Raw genomic sequence first — 19,019 nt, 5'->3', positions numbered from 1 at the left:
GGGGGGATCTAGTGGAGTTGTTGAGTGAACCAGCGTGGACTTGAAGGGCCAAAATGGCCTTTTTCCATGCCATAACCTGTTATATGTTATACAATAGAAATGTATTTCATCTGAGTTTTACTCTTGAATTTGGGTGCTTAATATCAGCTAGTTTGCAGGAACAGAGAGCTGTTCTACATATGCATAAAATATTAAAGATGGCAGAGCAGATTGGGAAAGCAGTCACAAATGGGACTTTCATAAATAAATACATAGGAAACTCAAGTACACAAGGAAAATGAGCATGCAATCTAACCCCTCAAAGTTACCCTTCTGTCAGGTTCAACTCCATTTTCCTGGCCAAACCCTTAAACCTCAATTCCCTGGTATTTGAATTTTAATTTCTTAGCCACTCAACAAAATCATGGTCATTTCAAAATATCTTCTTTAGATAAAGAATTCCTCCAAATCTTTTCAAGAATGGTCAATCCCTTAGCTCATCCCTGTGGTACCACACACTCCTTCAGCAGGGAAACCATTCTTACTGTTCCCACCTGATCAAGCCTCCCTCCCCTTTGAATGTTATGATTCAGCATAATCTTTTATTCTTTTCAAATCCTGAAAGCATTAGGCTCAAGATCTTTCACATGGACACTCATCCCTTCCAATTTTTTTTTCAGTGAAATCAAAATTTTGTACAGTCCTCACATAGCGTGATGTCAAACTAGTTTCAGCAAGAACTGAATTCATCATTTTTGCCACCCTATTACCATGAAAACAACAAGTGAGAAAGGTATGAAAAATTAATTCAGCTACCATCTGTAGTCACTACATATTATGAAGTTGTGAATGCCTTGGAAAATAATGAGGGATTTAGCCCTATTAACCTATAACCCCTGGTACATTTTGTACGGTAGGAGGAAACTGGAATCCCAAGAGGAAACTCACAGACCACCTCCTTACTGACAGCACGGGATTCTAAACCCGTTCACAATTGCTGGCGCTGTAACAGCATTGTGCTAACCACTACGTCAGCCGTGCCACCTTAAAGAAACTGCTCCCATTCTGGAAGAGTTGGAAACCAGAGAACAAGTTTTGAAGTCTTTGGGAAAATAACCAAATTAAAAAAACATTTTGGTACCATGACTGTTTATCATCGAAGGATACCTTTGCTGTGAGCAAGATGAAGGCAGAATTGATTATGACTTTCAAAAATAGATCAGTATTTGAAAAGGAAAAAAATAATTGCAGGACAGCAGAGAAAGGGGAGCAGCTCGAGCTGCACTGCTTTTGCAGAGCTGGAATTTCAAGGGCCAAATAACGTGCTGTGCTGTTATCATTCTAGAACAGCGATTCTCAACAGAGTACAGCTCCCCTGGGGCCCATAGCACATGGGGGGGGGGGGGGGTATGGACCGAAATCATAAGATTATTTTTCATGTAGTCGATAGGAGAGAAGTGCGGAAGAAACCAACTAAACGATTGCTTCACAGGGAAGGGGACCCATAAACATTGAGCAGAGTCCCAAGGTGGGGGAGGGGGGGCATTGCGAAAAAAGGTTGAGAATGGCTGTTCTAGAATAACATCCATTTAAAATCAAAAGATGCATTTTTGAAAGTTTAATTTTTAAAAAAAGTACCTCTTCTATCTGAATTCTTTTCGCAAGTTCATCCAAGGAAAGTGAATTGTCACCGAATTGCATTAACTCTTCAGTATCATTCTTCTGACTGGATGACACAGCATTATGTTTAAAGCAGGAGACTTCTTCCTCATTTTCATCACCTTGTTGCTCCAAAATTTCATCTGACATCTGGAACTCACTGAACTGAATTTCCTGCTCCACTTCTGAATCTATCTTCTGATGTTCTTCACTCATTGCACTCAAGAGATTTGTGTGGGTTTGTTTTGTTGTTCGACCAGCTATCTCCACAGTTTCTTCTGAGTGACTTGTGCTCCGTACAGACCAAGTGCCTCCATTTATACAATCATTAGAATTATTTCCAGCATGTTTCTGTGATACATGATTGCTATGTTTTGATATTGCTTCACTATTTATATTGAACTGTAATGTTTTGTTACACTTCAAACTCAACTGCCCATTTTCTTCAGTAGTTTTGCCAACAAATTTCAAACTATGTTGTAAGCTTTCTATTTCTTCATGAAAAAATGGAACAGCATTTAAAACAACCTGTGTCACATCAGAGAAAGATTCTGTCTTGATTGTTTTTTTCGCAGTCAGGTTGTCCTTGCCCGGCATTGTGACATGTGGCTGAAAGCAGCTTTCATCTGTTTTGATGTTTTCCAAATACAAATGTTCTGTTGCAACATTAAAGTGCATCCTGGCTTTTACAGCTTCTACTTCTCCCTCCACTGATGGTTCGGCAGCATACATTGCAGAGTCTCTGGCACAGCATTCACCAATTGTTACTGCAACCTGTAATGGTTCAGTGGAATCTTCTATCCTGTCTTCCATCATTTCCAATGATGCATAATCACAATTTACAGTTTGCACTCTTGGTGCACCTAGTCGTTGGGCTGTTAAACCTAAAAGCAGAGCACAGAAACACATGTTTCAGTTAGTTGCTGCAGAGTCCTTTAAAAATTGATATGCTTGGTCTGTGAATCATTATTGCCGAGTGAAATCCCATCTGCCAATCCTGGCTCTGCTCCATTCAGTAAGCAGGCATAAGTGACATTAAATTTTAAAGGATTTTATACATTATCCATTCACGCAGGATGCACTCACACGATCAAGGTATTTGTACATTTACTAACAATTACCTATTTTCAGTGAACTCAACTTGCCAAGAATCTACATTAAAGTAGAAGAAAATTCTCATTTTACTAAGTTTAAGAATCGTTTTAAAAAAAAACCAATGTTATTGCAATGTTTAGGAAGAACCGCCAGATCAGCATTCATGTTAAATGTATCAAAATAAATATAGTCTTTTATTTTGTTCTCATTGAAAATCAAAATATTTGTTAATGATAAAAACAATGTTTAAGATGAAGAATGGGATTCTGTGGGACAGCAAATTAGCAAAAGCATCCCCAACCTCTAATTTCTCCACTTCTTCCAATAGCTGTTTGAAACCTTGCAATCCTATGTGGAAGAGAATGTTTCTGAAACTGCAAATTACTTTAGCTCCAGAAAGCAAGTCAGCACATGAATGCAAAAAGTGAACAATTGTTTCTGAAAATATTACTAATACTAATCCTTTGCATGGGTTTATTTCTGCGATGCTAAATATTGTTTTAGAGGGTCCTGTAGGCAGCATCATTCCTCTTTAAATATGCACCAGAAAATCCACCACATTGGCTAAGCATTTTGGCATCTGAGTAATAATGATGTGCCTCTGTGTCAAATTTAGTTTGCTAATACCTCTGGGACATTTCACCAAATAAAAGGAGATGTATTATATTGTTGATAAAATTATTGGCCCTGTTTATAAGTATAAATATGAAAAAAGATCAGTGTCGTGTAATGCAGCGGGGTCAACTGCTGCCTGAGCAGCTGGCCGAATGGCCGCACCCTGCCGCAGGCCTAATCACTGCTCACTCAGCTAGCCGAAAGGATGCACAGAGCTGCAGGCCACATCGCAGCGCACTAGAGAGTTAGGTTCCCACCTATCAGATGGCACGGGGCTCCCGTCGTCTTCACTTTAAGAAGCCTCGCGCCCTTTGGGTGCATTGCAGACACGTGATGATGTCACTTCCGGACCCAGGGGTCTGGGCCAGAAGTAATATAAAAGAGGAGGCAAGTTTGAATAAACAGTCTTTGCTGACTACCCACTGTGTCTGGTGAATTGATTTAGTTGCAAATTAACTTTAAATATTTTGGATAATGTGCTAAAGGCTCCGTTTATTGGTGCCTTTAAGCACTTATCACTTTTATCCCAATGGGTTCTACCCTCTTACTCCCAGCCCAATTATGAATGTAGCAGATGATTATTGAGTTTACTTTTAAATCAACTGTCACCTTATTTTCTCTCAAAACACTGTATTTAGCACAGTTCTTACTTTAATAATTCACCTGTCCTTCAAGTATATTTGGCTATGGACACCCTCCCTCGCTCTCGTGGGAAATTTGCCATCCTCTGTGCTTCATTAAAATCATCCCAGTCTTCCAAAACTCATGTTCCTCTCAGCCTCTTATTTTACTTCACTCTGCTAAGGATCCCATCGTATCTCATCTAAGATGCACATTATCCAAATTTGTTCTTCAAATATTAGTAGACTAGACCTTGTTCCAATCACCAATATTACCCGATGAAGGGCTCAAGCCCGAAACGTTGGTATCTATATAAAGGACACTGCTTGACCTGCTGAGTTTCTCCAGCATCGTGCTTTTACTTCAATCACAGTGTCTGCAGACTTCAATCTTACCTAGCTGTTCACTACTTCATTTGCCTGCAACAAATCCAGCAACATCTCCTTACTACTTGGGCTGCCAACAAATTGGTGTTCAGAAATTCCTCCCTTTCCCTCTCCTAAACTCTAACCTTATCCAAATCAATATTTAGATAATTAAAGGTACCTATCAATACTGTCATTGATTTTAGCTGAGAAATGTGATTGGACACCAGTATTAAATTATACCCCATCTTTAACATATGTGATAGGTTTAAAATGACAATCTAGCATATGTCATTGTATCTTGTTACTAATGACCTTTTCTATTAAATATGAATGACAAATTGAACAATTTAGTGAAAACAGCAGATAAATCAACGCATTTCCTTGCTGATAAAAAGTAAGAAAATATTTTAAAAAGATTACATGATATGAGGATTTCAGATTATGATAACAAGATGTGGCTTGGACAAAAGCTTGATTAAATAAGATCACAAAGCATACATGAGAAATACCAAGATCAGTTTCTTCATTCAGCATAGCATTGGGAAGCATTTCTTATTAACCCAAATTTTACTGGGAAATGGAGAACACTACAGCACAGTCCAGGCCCTTCAACCCTCAATGTTGTGCTGACCCACATATTCCTTAAAAAAGGTAGTAAGCCCTCCCTACCACATAACCCTCTATTTTTCTTCCATTCATGTGCCTGTCCAGGAGTCTCTTAAACGCGCAACTCTGCGTAAAAAAACTTACCTAAACTTCCCTCCCTCCACTTTGTACACATGTCCTCTGGTGAAATGGAACCACACACCTCACTTGAATCAAATTTTAGGTTTTTTTTTGTCCACACGCAAATCAAATGCAGAAATCCCAAATTTATTGACAGATCCAGAACACAAAAAGTGGCCATTTGCTCCTTTGCAAAGCTCATGTTTTACTGCTGTTATGAGCCCAGAGGACCCCAAAACCCAGCAGCAATAGAAATTCACCAAGGCAAATGGTGACTTAATCAAAAGTTGCTTTTAATTATCTTTAAACACGAAAACAGGATCAAACTTTAATTTATTACAATTAACAACCCCCTTCTAATTCTAAGTGCACGTATATGTAATATGTCTACAAGTTCAGAAGAGTTCTTTGATTCAGAGTCCAATCTCACTTCTCACTCCTCCAAGTTAACTTGTTGCAGGCAATTCTTATACTGTGCACAGAATTTAAATTTATGAATTTCCCCAGGCTTTGGTGCTCAGGAAGGTTCTTGTCAGTTTTCAGAGAGAGATTCGTTGGATACCCACAACTGATTCCTTCTGATCAGCCTCTTCAATGTCTTGCCGAAGAAACTTCCCCATCAGGGTTTTCCAGATGATAACCTCTTTCTTTCAGGTCATCACAGAGTTCCTTTTTATTTCCCTTATTTCAAAGGAAACATTATACAGTCAGGCATCTCCTCTTGAATGGACCACAAGGGCTTTGACCAGGCTGAATTAAGCACTCATAACCCATCTTCCAAAATGGGGTTTTTCCACAAGCTTGCCAGCTTGTCCTATTCCAGTCCCAGCTGCTGCTGCTGAACTGTCAAACTGAATTCTCTCTCTCTCTCTCTCTCACAAACTCAGTAAACCACATGACCGTCTTAAAACAGCATTCTGCACTCAGACAGCAGCACTGGAACCAAACTTCTGAGTTCCATTGATCTGTTGTTTTCCAAAACAATAATCCATTTCTCCACAGCATATCCAATTAACACCTACTTGTGAAGTCTCTGTAGGCATTCTTCAAAGTTTTTACAAAGGCACCCGGAGCCTGAACTGTCTGGCTTGAGCAGAGCTCTGGCATTTTAAATGAAATCTGTTTTGAAGTATTTGCATATGACCTACACAAAAAAAATTGCCACGATTTTTCTCCATTTAAAACATATCTATTAAATATAACAACATTAAATATAACATAATCCGTCACACTGCCTTCAGTATTTTCATTAGGAAATCAATACTAACATGGAGTGCCAAATTAGATCCGGTGCAGGATTCACAATATTACTTTCAAAGTGGATTTTTAAGTTTTTCAAGAGAAAGCCGTTCCATTTAAATTATTTGTTTAATGTTTCTAATTATTTATGCAGCTAATTTTATTTAAAAATATAAAAAATGCAAATTTATTTAATTTAAAAAAATTGTTTCTAAATGACTTGATGTTCCGGAAACTTAATTAATTACAGCCAGCTCAGTAGCTTGTGGGGCCATTTCTAAACAGGTTTTCTTCAGTGTTGTACTGGAGACTTTGCTCCTTTTAGGCCTTGCTGCTAGCATTTCACATGCTTTAAGCTAGCAAGAGAGAATTTCTGTACCAGGTTATGCAATGCGCTTTCTGTCTTATTTTCATATTGAGGAATGATAGTTCGTGACAAAAGTTAGATACAATCTGACGATGACTCAAAATCCTTGTCCTCTGATAGAAACTTTTGCAACCTCTCCAAAACTGTTCTGAAACAGTAGACGTCTAGGGCAATGATAATAATAATCTGTGGAGTGTTCTCCCCTCATCCTTAGAGTAGGCCAAATGATAGCCTGTGCAAAATTTGCCAACTTTAGGTTGTCAGGGCTCATTATAAATCTCTATCTTTGCTCTGTACCCACCAGTAAAACAAAATTTAGGTATTTTGTAGGTTTCTCCAGTTTTCCGGCATTTACAGGCATAAATCTTTGTTTTCCTCTTCCAAAATAGTGTGCAACGTTGCGTTTTGTGACAAGACTATTCTACAACCATAGAACATGACAGCACAGAAAACAGGCTCTTTAGTTAGTGGTGAATTATTATTCTGATGAGTCCCACTGACCTGCACCCAGCGCATATCCCTCCATCCCCATCCCCATGTACTGATCCAGTTTTTTTTTCCTAAATGTTAAAATTGAGCCCATGTTCACCACTTTAGCTGTCAGCTCGTTCCATGCTCGTTCTATTCTCTGTGTGAAGAAATTCCACCTGATGTTCCCACTAAACTTTTCTTTCACCCTTAACCCACGACCTCTGGTTTGTATCTCACCTAACCAGAGCAGAAAAAGCCTACTTGCCCTCTGTCTGTACCCCTCTTAATTATGTACACCTCTATCAAATTCCCTTCATTCTTCTATGCTCCGGGGAATAAAATCCTAAACTGTTTAACCTTTCTTGTAACTCAGTTCTTCAAGACGCAGTGTCATCCCAGTAAATCTCTGCACTCTTTCAATTTTACTGATATTTTTCCAGTAGTTAGGTGACTAAAACTGCACTCAATACTCCAAAGTTGGCCTCACCAATACCTTATACAACTTTGCCATTACATCCCAACTCCTATACTCAATACTTTGATTTAAGAAGGCCAGTATGCCAAAAGCACTCTTTACAACCATGTCTACCTGCAATGCCATTTCAGGGAATTACGTATCTATTCCTAGATCCCTCTGCTCTATCACACTCCTTAGTGCCTTACCATTTACCGTGTATGTCCTACCTTGGTTTGTCCTTCCAAAATGCAACACTTCACACATGTCTGCATTAAATTCCATCTGCCATTTTTCATCCCATTTTTGCAGCTGATTCAGATCCCTCTGCAAGCTTTGAAGACCTTCCTTACTGTCCATAATGGCTCTAATCTTTGTGTCATCTGCAAATTTTCTGATCCAATTTACCACATTAAAAATTCTGAGCTGCAAAGGGATTTGGGAGTCCTCGTGCAGGATACCTAAAGGTTAACTTCCTGATAGAGTCAGTGGTGAAGAAGGCATTCATTTCTAGAGGAATAGCATACAAGAGCAGGGATGTAATGTTGAGATTCTATAGAGCAATGCTTTCCTTCATTTGACAAGGTATCAAATATTAGAGCAGAAAGTTTAAGCTAGAACTGCATTCAATATTAGTTTAACCACAGCTTCAATACTGCATAAAGTTAAAATCACTTGGGGACTTTATTCGAGAAAAGCTGTGCTAGTGTTGGAGAGAGTTCAGGGAAGATTTACTAGAATGAAAGGGTCAGCATTTGAGGAATGCTTATTGGCTTATGAGCTGTACTCTGTACTTAAATAAGGATGTGCGGGTCGGGGGGGGTTTGAAAACACCACCTAGATGCATACCAAATGCACAAAGGCCTGGACAGAATAAATGTGGCAAAGATGTTTCTCACAGTAGGGAATTCTAGGATAAGAGGGCATAACTTCAGGATAAAAGGGCGTCAATTTAAAACAGGGTCACGTAAAAATTTCTTTAGTCAGAAGGTTGAGTCTATGGAACTTAATTGCTACTGGTGGCTGTGGAAGTGAGGTCTTTGGGTGTATTTAAAGCATAGTTTGACAGGCATTTGATTAGTCAAGGCATCAAGAGATACTTGGAAAAAGCTGGAGAGAGGGGCTGACTGGGAGGATGGATCAACTCATGATTGGAATGGCAGAGCAGACCATATGGACCAATGGCCCTACTTATGCTCCTGTACAGTAATTTGTGATCATCATCCAGGTCAAACCATAATGGTCCCAGCACTGATCCCTGAAGCACACCACTAGTTACAGGCTTCCAGACTGAGAAATTATCAACCAATACCACTCTCTGGCTTCTCCTGTACATTAATGTCAAATCCAGTTTCCTACCTCACAATGAATACTGAGCATCTGAATCTTCTTAACTCACCTCCCATGTGGGACCTTGTCAAAGCCCATGTACAACATCCACAGCATTTCCTTCATGATCTTTCCTGGTAACCTCCTCGAAAACACTAAGATTGGTTAAACACGACCTACCACACAAAGCCACATTGATTATCCCACATCCTCAGCCACATAGAATTTTTTAGATTATTCCTGACTGAAATTTGATACCAAAATACATCAACCAATTTGCTCGTCATTTAAATCTTCATATTAATGTGCTGGTTACAAATATCTAATAAAATCTTATTCAAACACTAGAAATAAAAGGTACAACTTATTCAAAGTCTGTGAATGGTTTTTTTTTGAAAATTTTATTTAAGAATTTTACAAGATATTACAAAAACAAAGGAAATACAAGATACAAATACAGATATATAAAAAGAAGAAATAGTATAAGTATTAAAAAAAATGACAATAACCCCCCCCCCTCCACTAACTATATCATCTTGACTCCCTCCCTCACCCCTCGGAGGCTTAAAAAAAATTATACATTTAAAATTAATTAATCAACGTGCCAACTCTTACTTAAGATCAATAATCATATAATCCAAATATAAACTCCACATTTTAATAAAAAATGAATAATTATTTTGTAAATTGTAAGTTATTTTTTCCAAATATGAACACGATTGCAATTTATTATGCCATCTTTGTATATTCAATTCCACATCATTTTTCCAAGTTATCGCTATACATTTTCTTGCAACCGCTAACCTTAACCGCAGAAATGCCAATTGTGGCTTATCAACCAATCCCAAAGTAACAGCATTTATATGTTCCAGTAAACACATCATTATATCCATTTGCAAACTGATTGTAAATAAATCTCAAAAATTTAAGAACTTTTTCCCAAAAAAGTTTAACTTTCTTACATGACCATACACAATGCACAAAAGTACCTGTCTTTTCTCCACATCTAAAACACAAATCTGTTAATCTAAATCCATATTTCTTCAACTTCTCAGGAGTCAAATATAATTGATGAATAAAATTATAATTAACCATACTATATCTCACATTAATTAATTTTGTAACACTGTCCATACACATATTTGACCATTCCTCCCAAGTCAATTCAATATCTAAATCTTTCTCCCATTTCTCTTTTATTCCATCTATTCCAACTTTATCTTTTCTTGCAACAACCTATACATATCTGATATAAATCCTTTCGTGTCCTTGCCAACCATAATAATCTTGAACTTAGATTGACTTGGTAAAATTAATTCCTTACCAAATTGTATTCGCAAAAAATTTCGAACTTGATAATAAGCCAAAATAGAACTTGCAGAAATACCAAATTTCTCTTGTAATCTATTAAATGTAGAAAATTTACCCGTTTCAAAACAATCCTGTACAATACTAATTTCTTTCAGTTTCCAATTTTTCAAATAAGGATTATTTAAAGAAAACAGAATTAATTTATTCTGATACAATGGTAATTTAATAGAAATTTTCCCTTTAGATCCTACAAGCTGATCCTTCTTATACCAAATACCCAATACTGGTAAATTATATTTTTGCAAAACAAAGGATTCCATTTGTAAATAAAATGACTCATTTCTTTTTCAAGAATTTGATCTAACTCAACTTTAGCCCAGACCGGTGATTGTTGAACATCAAACAACCTATTGATAAATTTCAACTGAGCTGCTTTGTAATAATTTTGAAAATTTGGTAGTTGAAGTCCTCTCCATTCATAATGCCACGTTAATTTATGCATAGAGACCCTAGATAATTTACCCTTCCATAAAAATAATTGAATTAATTTATTTAATTCTTTTTTAAAATTTCTTCGAAATCCCACATGGAATAGATTGAAAAAGATATTGTATACGAGGATAAATTTTCATTTTTATACAATTTACCTTCCCAATTAAACTTAATGGCAAATTTTCCATTTCTATAAATTATTTTTAATCTTATTCAACAAAGGCTTATATATTCAAAATACATAAATCGTGATAATCTTTATTAACTATAACTCCTAAATATTTAATCTTATCAGACCATTTAAATTTAGTAATCTGTCTACAATCTAAATAATCCTCATTTAATATTGGCAATATTTCACTCTTCTCCCAGTTAACCTTATAACCTGACAGTATGCCATCTTTTTTTTTCAAATTTTTTATTTTTCACACCATAAATCACATTAGCCATGATATACACTTCTTGATGTAATAAATTTTGCTGCATCCTCAAAGGATATGTTAAATATATTAAAACATCATCCGCAAACAAATTAATCTTATATTCTTGTTCACCTACTTTAATACCTTTGATATCCAAAATTTGTCTAACAGCTTGAGCTAAAGGTTCTATTACCAATGCAAACAACGCTGGTGAAGGAGGACAGCCTTGCCTATTTGATCGAGATAATGTAAAAGCCGATGAAGTCAAACCATTCGTCATTATTTATGGTGTAAGATTAGTATATAAAGCTTTAACCCAAGTAGTAAAAATCAGTCCAAATTGAAATTTTTCTAAAACCTTAAATAAAAATTTCCACTCAACCCTATCAAAAGCCTTTTCGGCATCTAACGCCACTACTATTGGTTGATTAGCTTGTTGTCTAGCAGCATTAATTATAGAAATCAATTTAGTGAGTATCAACTGAGTATCGACCCTTTATAAATCCAGTTTGATCAACATGTACTAATTTTGGCAAATAATTAGCCAGTCTGTTAGTTAATATTTTCACAACAATTTTATAATCTACATTTAATAAAGAAATTGGTCGATAAGAAGACACTTTTATCTCTATCTTTCTTTGGAATAACAGTAATCAACGCCCTCAAAAACGATTCTGGAAATGAGCCCATCTCAGTTGCCTACTTCAGAACTTCCATATGAACTGGAAACAACAAATCATTAAATTCTTTATAAAATTCTACTGTAAACCCATCTTCACCCGGGGACTTTCCTCCTGACACTGATTGCAATGCTTCCTTTAATTCTAATTCCGTAAAAGGACAATCTAAATCATTAATATTCTTCCCAGTCAATGATGGCAAATTTAAATTAGCCAAAAACAAATCAATTTGCTCAGTGCTTTGTCTACTTTCAAATGTATACAGTTCATTATAAAATCTAAAAAATTCCTCATTAATTTCCTGAGGTTTATAAGTAATCTCTGAATCTTTCCTAATAGCATTAATTGTTCTTGATGCTTGTTCCGTTTTTAATTGCCAAGCTAAAACCTTATGCGCTCTTTCGCCTAACTCATAATAATGCTGTTTCGATCTTTGAATCATTTTTTCATATTTATATGATTGCAATATATTATATCGAAATTTTAATTTAGATCAATGGATTTTATTACCTTCAGTAGAATTCTTCTGAAATTCTTTTTCTAACTTTTCAATTTCTTTTTCCAAATTTTGACTTTCAATCAAGTATTGTCTTTTAACTCTAGCTGTATAACTAATGCTCAGAAAGAAAAGTTCTAGTAGAATTTTTTTTTTAAGACTGGAGAGAACTCTGCAATGTACTCAAGCTGGCAGAGTCCGCAAGCATCGAATCCATGCTGCTGAAGACCCAACTACGCTGGGTGGGTCATGTCTCCAGAATGGAGGACCATCGCCTTCCCAAGATTGTGTTCTATGGCGAGCTCTCCACTGGCCACCGAGACAGAGGTGCACCAAAGAAGAGGTACAAGGACTGCTTAAAGAAATCTCTTGGTGCCTGCCACATTGACCACCGCCAATGGGCTGATATCGCCTCCAACCGTGCATCTTGGCGCCTCACAATTTGGCGGGCAGCAACCTCCTTTGAAGAAGACCGTAGAGCCCACCTCACTGACAAAAGACAAAGGAAGAAAAACCCAACACCCAACCAACCAATTTTCCCTTGCAACCGCTGCAACCGTGCTTGCCTGTCCCGCATCGGACTTGTCAGTCACCAACGAGCCTGTAGCAGACGTGGACATACCCCTCCATAAATCTTCATCCGCGAAGCCAAGCCAAAGAAGAAGATAACTAATGATCTGACCTCTCAAATATGCTTTTAAAGCATCCCATAAAACAAATTTACTTTGTACTGAATCCTGATTCATTTGTAAATAAAAAATAATTTGTTCCCTAATATATTTAATGAACTCAGGTCTTTTTAATAACATCTCATTAAATCTCAAACATTAAGTATTTGCTACCCTTCTCAGTACCTAAACAAGAGGCCAACAACAAGTGGTCAGACAAAATTCTACTTTTATACTCTGCTTGTAGAAATCTACCCTGCAATTGAGCGGAAACTAAAAATAAATCAATTCTAGAAAAAGAATTATGCTGTGCCAATTGAAAAGAGTAATCTTTTTTAGTAGGGTTCAATTTTCTCCATATGTCCACCAAATTTAAATCCTTCATTTCCTCGATAATTCTCTTTGCCATTTTAGTTCTCTTCACAGTCTTTGGAGATTTATCCAACAAAGGGTCTAGACAACAATTGAAGTCCCCTCCCACTAAAATATTTCCAGTTGATTGATTCAAATTTAAAAAAGAATCTGTAATAAATGCTTCATCATCCTCATTTGGTGCATAAACATTCATCAAAATCCAGACTTCGGAAAATAATTTACAATTCACCACCAAAATCCTACCAGCATTAATAAAAAAGGAATAAAAAATAAATGGTACTTTCTTATTTATCAAAATGGCTACTTCTCTGGCCTTAGAATTAAAAGATGAAGCAATCACATGTCCAACTCAGTCTCTTTTCAATTTCAAATGTTCCTTCTCATTTAAATGAGTTTCTTGCAAAAATGCTATATCCACCTTCAGCTTTTTAATATAATCCAGTACACGTTTCTGTTTTATCGGATGATTTAACCCCCCCTAACATTAAACGTCTCAAAAATCAAATTATTCATTATCACCTATAGAGTGGCACTTAACAAAACTTACTCTTACATTTAAACCGGCTCCTCCTCTAAACTAGTAAAAATCTCCAATAAAGAAACAAAAACAGAAACTCCCCCCACTACTTACTAACTTAACAATCAAATGCAGTCACACAAATTCCCCTCCTCCCTCCCAAACTGCTAAGCAGTACCCCCCTCGTCGACCGGGTGTGGTCGATACCCCTAGTGGCAGATGACTTTGAATTCGGTCATTTTTAATGCATGCCTTTCTTTTGCTGCTTTGCCTCTGGTCATATTAATGTCTTTAAAAACCCTTAATGCCTCCTAAAGAGTACTCTTGTTTAGAGTATTATGATAGGGCCAGAGTGGGTTGACAAACTAACTGGCGGTTCTGCGCGAACTGGCCATGTTGACAGTGAGAATGTTTTAGACCATGATGTTGTCTGATCAGTTATACAGAACAGTTGCAAAAATTCAATTTAAACCATTGAATTTATGCATTTGAGTAAGTATAACAAGACTAGTCAAATTACAAAACATCTGGTGTTGAGGAACAAAGAAATCTCAGAGGGTACAACCACAGATTCTGAAATGTAGTTGGAGAAGTATTTGCAATGCTTTCCTTTATTTGACAAGGTACTAAATATTAGAGCTGAAGGTTTAAGATAGAACTGCATACAATATTAGCTTAACCACAGCTTCAGTACTGCATGAAGTTGTCATATCCAGGGTATGAAAAAGGTACTATTTCATTGGAGAAGCTGCAGAGGTAATTTAACATGTTACCAGGAGTAGAAAAATCTAGCAGTGATGTCAAGCCGAATAGGCTGGGGTAGTGTTTTCTGTGGAGCAGAGGTGGCCAAGTATTTAAATGATCTGCAATGTTTAAAATTGCGACAGGTCTAAATAAATAGGAAATATGAATTTGCCTTAGTTGTGGGGTGAAATACCAGGGACCTAAATATAAAGTAATCGGTAAAAAGATTAGAGGAGAGATGAGGAAGAACATTTTCAGAGGACGATTGGAATCTGAATTCCCTGCCTGAAAGAGTAGTGGAAGTGGACACTCACTGTTCTTCGTAAGTACTTGGCTTCGTTCTTGAACAGCTGTGACCTGCAGACCACAGACCACCTGGAATAAGTCATAGGCTGGGTCTTTAACTGTCACTACACGATAGGTTAGATAGCTGCCTTCTGTGTCATACTTTCCATGAGAAGGTTCCAATTTTTACTAAGCAGAGAATCCAGGTACACTTTGAATCCAGTTTCACATCACAGCTGTTGCATCAAATGTGGATCCATTCACTTGAATGGGGTTGGAGACCTTCTAGTGAAGTGTTTTTTTTAAAATGATAGGCAACCCTTCTTTTCTTTGGCTTGGCTTCGCGGACGAAGATTTATGGAGGGGGTAAATGTCCACGTCAGCTGCAGGCTCGTTTGTGGCTGACAAGTCCGATGCGGGACAGGCAGACACGGTTGCAGCGGCTGCAGGGGAAAATTGGTGGGTTGGGGTTGGGTGTTGGGTTTTTCCTCCTTTGCCTTTTGTCAGTGAGGTGGGCTCTGCGGTCTTCTTCAAAGGAGGTTGCTGCCCGCCAAACTGTGAGGCGCCAAGATGCACGGTTTGAGGCGTTATCAGCCCACTGGCGGTGGTCAATGTGGCAGGCACCAAGAGATTTCTTTAGGCAGTCCTTGTACCTTTAATTAGGCAACCCTAATTAGGGTTATGAAAATTTGCCCTGATAAATGAGATATGGAATAAAATTTGTGCTCATGAAATTTGCATTTCTTGATGCCTCGTAACAGAAATCAGTGATAAGGCCCATTTTCTTGAAACATAGCTCCATTATTTTGGGAGTCATCTGTAATTGAAAATGACCTCTTTTTTTATGTTTCCATTTTTTTTAAAATTAAACAATGGAATTTGTTTCCACTGTGACTAAATGATCAGAAACATTTAATGATGATAAGAACGGTCTCAAGTAACATAGTCACAACAGGTAATCCTGCAGGTGAACAGGTGATCCCACACCAAATCAATAGGATATAGGAGCAGAATCAAGGGCAATCTGTATAAACATTTCTTCACTTCACATAGCTTGTCATTATTAGTTTCCGAGAAGGTACTTATGAAACTAGAAATCTTATCAGCCGAGGGCAGTGCACACCAAGGCTTAACCAACCGAAGTGAAACAAATTATATGGCACCATTTCTTTTGAAAAGCTTAACAATTCCAAATTTAAAATTTCATGATAGCAGAGTTGATCGTTCACAAAACATTCCCATTTTATTTCTGTTCTGTGGCCTGATTTCACCAAATTAAGATTTTTTTGAGTGGAAATGTTTTAGTTTTAATGATCATTGGAACAAATGCAGAAATTCAAGTCATATGGATGCCACTTATGTTTGTCCAATTTAATGCAATTACTTGCTTAATGGAGTCTTTACTCCCAAATGGCATCTTCATTACCTGAAATATGGTGATTAAGGTCAGACCTATTAGAAACCTCCAAAGGTTCAAAGGATGCCCCAAGTAATGGCCATTTTTAAACTACAAAGGACCATTCTAAGATTTTAATCAAAACCTTCACCTTTTCACTAAACAAAAGGAATATATACATTAAAGATTTAAATTATTCCATACATACTTGAGTTGTTTTCTGTAGTAATGTCCTTGCAAGCATCTTCTTCCTTTGAAGTGAAATGGCATTCAGTTTTGTAGAAACATTCTGCTGATGTTGAAATCTGACAAACATATAATTAGGCTTGCAAGAGAAAACATCACATCAGTGTATTGTATTCAAAATTTTCTCAGTTTCATCATCCCAATAATTCATATTTATGTGAAATATGAACAAAAAAACCTGCTATTTGGATGCTTAAAAGTTTAATTCTGTTTACAAAAGGAAAATTTTGCAAAATCTTTAGCACAATACCTTTTCAATCATGAAGAATTTATTTTAGCCTTCATGTCAATAGATTTGAATTTTATTTACAGGGAGGGCAACAATTGCTCTGCCAACCCAGCATTAAAAATCGTTGACATCCTTATTTCTCTGTGGAAAGATGGCATGTATGGAAAAAAGATTGCCATGTTTGAGGATCCAAACCAGAAACATGATATTATTTGGGGAAATCTTATCTTGTCCAAATGTGCTTTACATAATTTCTCCAGAGACTCAGCCTACTTTTTTCAACTTTGGTGCAATATGTTCAGAACTACCTAAAAGACAATGGATTCTGGTTTATTAAATAGCAGAAGACTGAAGTTAATTGATTTGTCAATTAATGATATCAAGAGATATCATTACAGCACAGTATGAAGTTGTGCCAATTTATATATACCTATATTAAAAAAAATGAAACCCTTCCTAACTCATAACATTATTTTTCTTTCATCCAAGAGTCTCAAACACCCCGACAATATATTCCAGGCACCCACCACTCTGTATATAAAAAAATACCCCTAATGTCTCTCTTAAAGTTTCATGTTACACATTAAGTGAAAAATAAGAGAGTTCAATGAACATAAGCGGCATTCAAGAATTTTAAGAAAGTATTTTAAAGAAGTTTGTAAAAGTGTGGCTGTTTTTGGGGAGAAAGATACTGCAATAGCACAATGGATAAAGCATCACCAATTGCGCAGCAAGAACAAGAAGCGAGCTTCAGTCAGACAACTGGAAAGTGTACAGAGTCAAACAGTTGAAGGAAATAATCCAATGAAGAGAATAAAAATACTGGAAATTTCATAAAAACTTCAGTCTTCATGTTACTTCCTACAGTCAATAGATGACATATTAACTACCTAATAAAATTAATAAATCACCAAAAGGAATGCGCAAAGAACCACAGTATTCAGTTTTGAGTTCGCATTGATGCGGATTTTATAGAAAAAAAGCGCTTGCAGAAGTAAATCTGACAGCCAAACTCATGTTGACCAATGAAATTATAAATGATTTGCATTTGTGCAACAACTTTTGTGGCTCTTTCAAGGTGTCCTAAAACTATTTATGATCAAAACGGTTTTGAAGTATGGTTCCCAACGTAGGAGTTCAATCAAAGATAGCAATGTCCCACAAACAGCAATGTTCAAATGAACAACTAAACTGTTTTTGTAATGACCTTGAGTGATGGATAAATACTGGCCACAGCACCCAAACTACAGGCCCCCTCTGATCATCTTCAAAGCCATACTTTCACATTCATCCAAATTCAGGCAAAGTTTTGGATTAACATCTCATTTGAAGCTGCATTTCTGATGGAGTAGCACATCTCCTGGTCTGCACTCGAGTGTTATTCAGCCATAATGCTCATGTATCCCAAGTAGACCTTAAATGCATGATCTCCTGAATTACAAGGTCGAAGTACTATCAACTAAGTCACAGCTGACACGTCCAACACTGAACCATGATATTAACACCTGATCTAAGTGATTAATTGTTATTTAAAGAAAATACTTACTTTTCCACCTGGTAGATTTGGGCTGAAAAAAAAAACAAACAATCTTTCAATGTTAACCATTGACAAGATTTAAAAAGCAAACTGAGTTTAAATACAAATCAAAAAGAAGTCTGCATTTTAGCAGATAGCACTGTCAAAATACCTATTACAATCATTTTCAAAGTATTTTCAAAGCCTTAGCTGTAGCAAAAAAATGTATTATGTTAACCTGGAAATTAGAAAATAGCCTGAAAATACAGCAATGGTACATAGAAATGAATAAATGTATTCCATTGGAAAAAAATAACATACAATTTAAGAAAAACATCACAGTATTTGAACAAATTTGGGAACCGTACATGGAACACAACAGAGAAGTCCTACCGCGGACCTCCACCCCCTAAAATGACAGAAGGAGAAGACGAAATGAACTGACCCAGTGTGTAAAAGTAGATGACACAAATTTCTTGTTTATTTTCATTGTGTGATGACATTGTTTAATGGGTTTAATGTATCATATAGGTTGAACGTTAAGTGGGTGGGGAGGGGGAGTGAAGGAGGGAGGGAAGGGAGGGGGGAAAAAGGGGAGAAAATGACACTGTATATTCAAGAGGGAAATGTTTGTGTGTATTTTGGTCAATATGGTTCACAGTGTGAAAAATAAAAAAATTTAAAATAAAAAAAGTATTTGACATCTACATGAATGAAAG

At 36.7% G+C, this 19,019-nt stretch overlaps 1 protein-coding gene across 3 annotated transcripts in view; it reads right to left on the bottom strand.

The window, feature by feature from the left end:
• The window catches only part of cnsta (consortin, connexin sorting protein a), an 89,636-nt gene that overhangs the window by 16,009 nt on the left and 54,608 nt on the right, over positions 1 to 19,019 (bottom strand). For 2 of the 3 annotated variants that reach the window (XM_069930863.1, XM_069930866.1), the window contains 3 exons: positions 18,331 to 18,352; positions 16,518 to 16,614; positions 1,618 to 2,522 (listed from right to left, as the gene is read on the bottom strand). In XM_069930863.1, coding sequence (XP_069786964.1) covers positions 1,618 to 2,522; positions 16,518 to 16,614; positions 18,331 to 18,352 — 1,024 coding nt within the window. The remainder of the gene's footprint in view (positions 1 to 1,617; positions 2,523 to 16,517; positions 16,615 to 18,330; positions 18,353 to 19,019) is intronic. The other variant, XM_069930864.1, reaches the window with a different exon arrangement.

The sequence above is a fragment of the Narcine bancroftii genome, chromosome 4, assembly GCF_036971445.1.
Source record: "Narcine bancroftii isolate sNarBan1 chromosome 4, sNarBan1.hap1, whole genome shotgun sequence".
Taxonomy (NCBI): domain Eukaryota; kingdom Metazoa; phylum Chordata; class Chondrichthyes; order Torpediniformes; family Narcinidae; genus Narcine; species Narcine bancroftii.
Note: the sequence above shows the minus strand (reverse complement) of the source record. Positions and strands in the feature narration are given on the sequence as shown.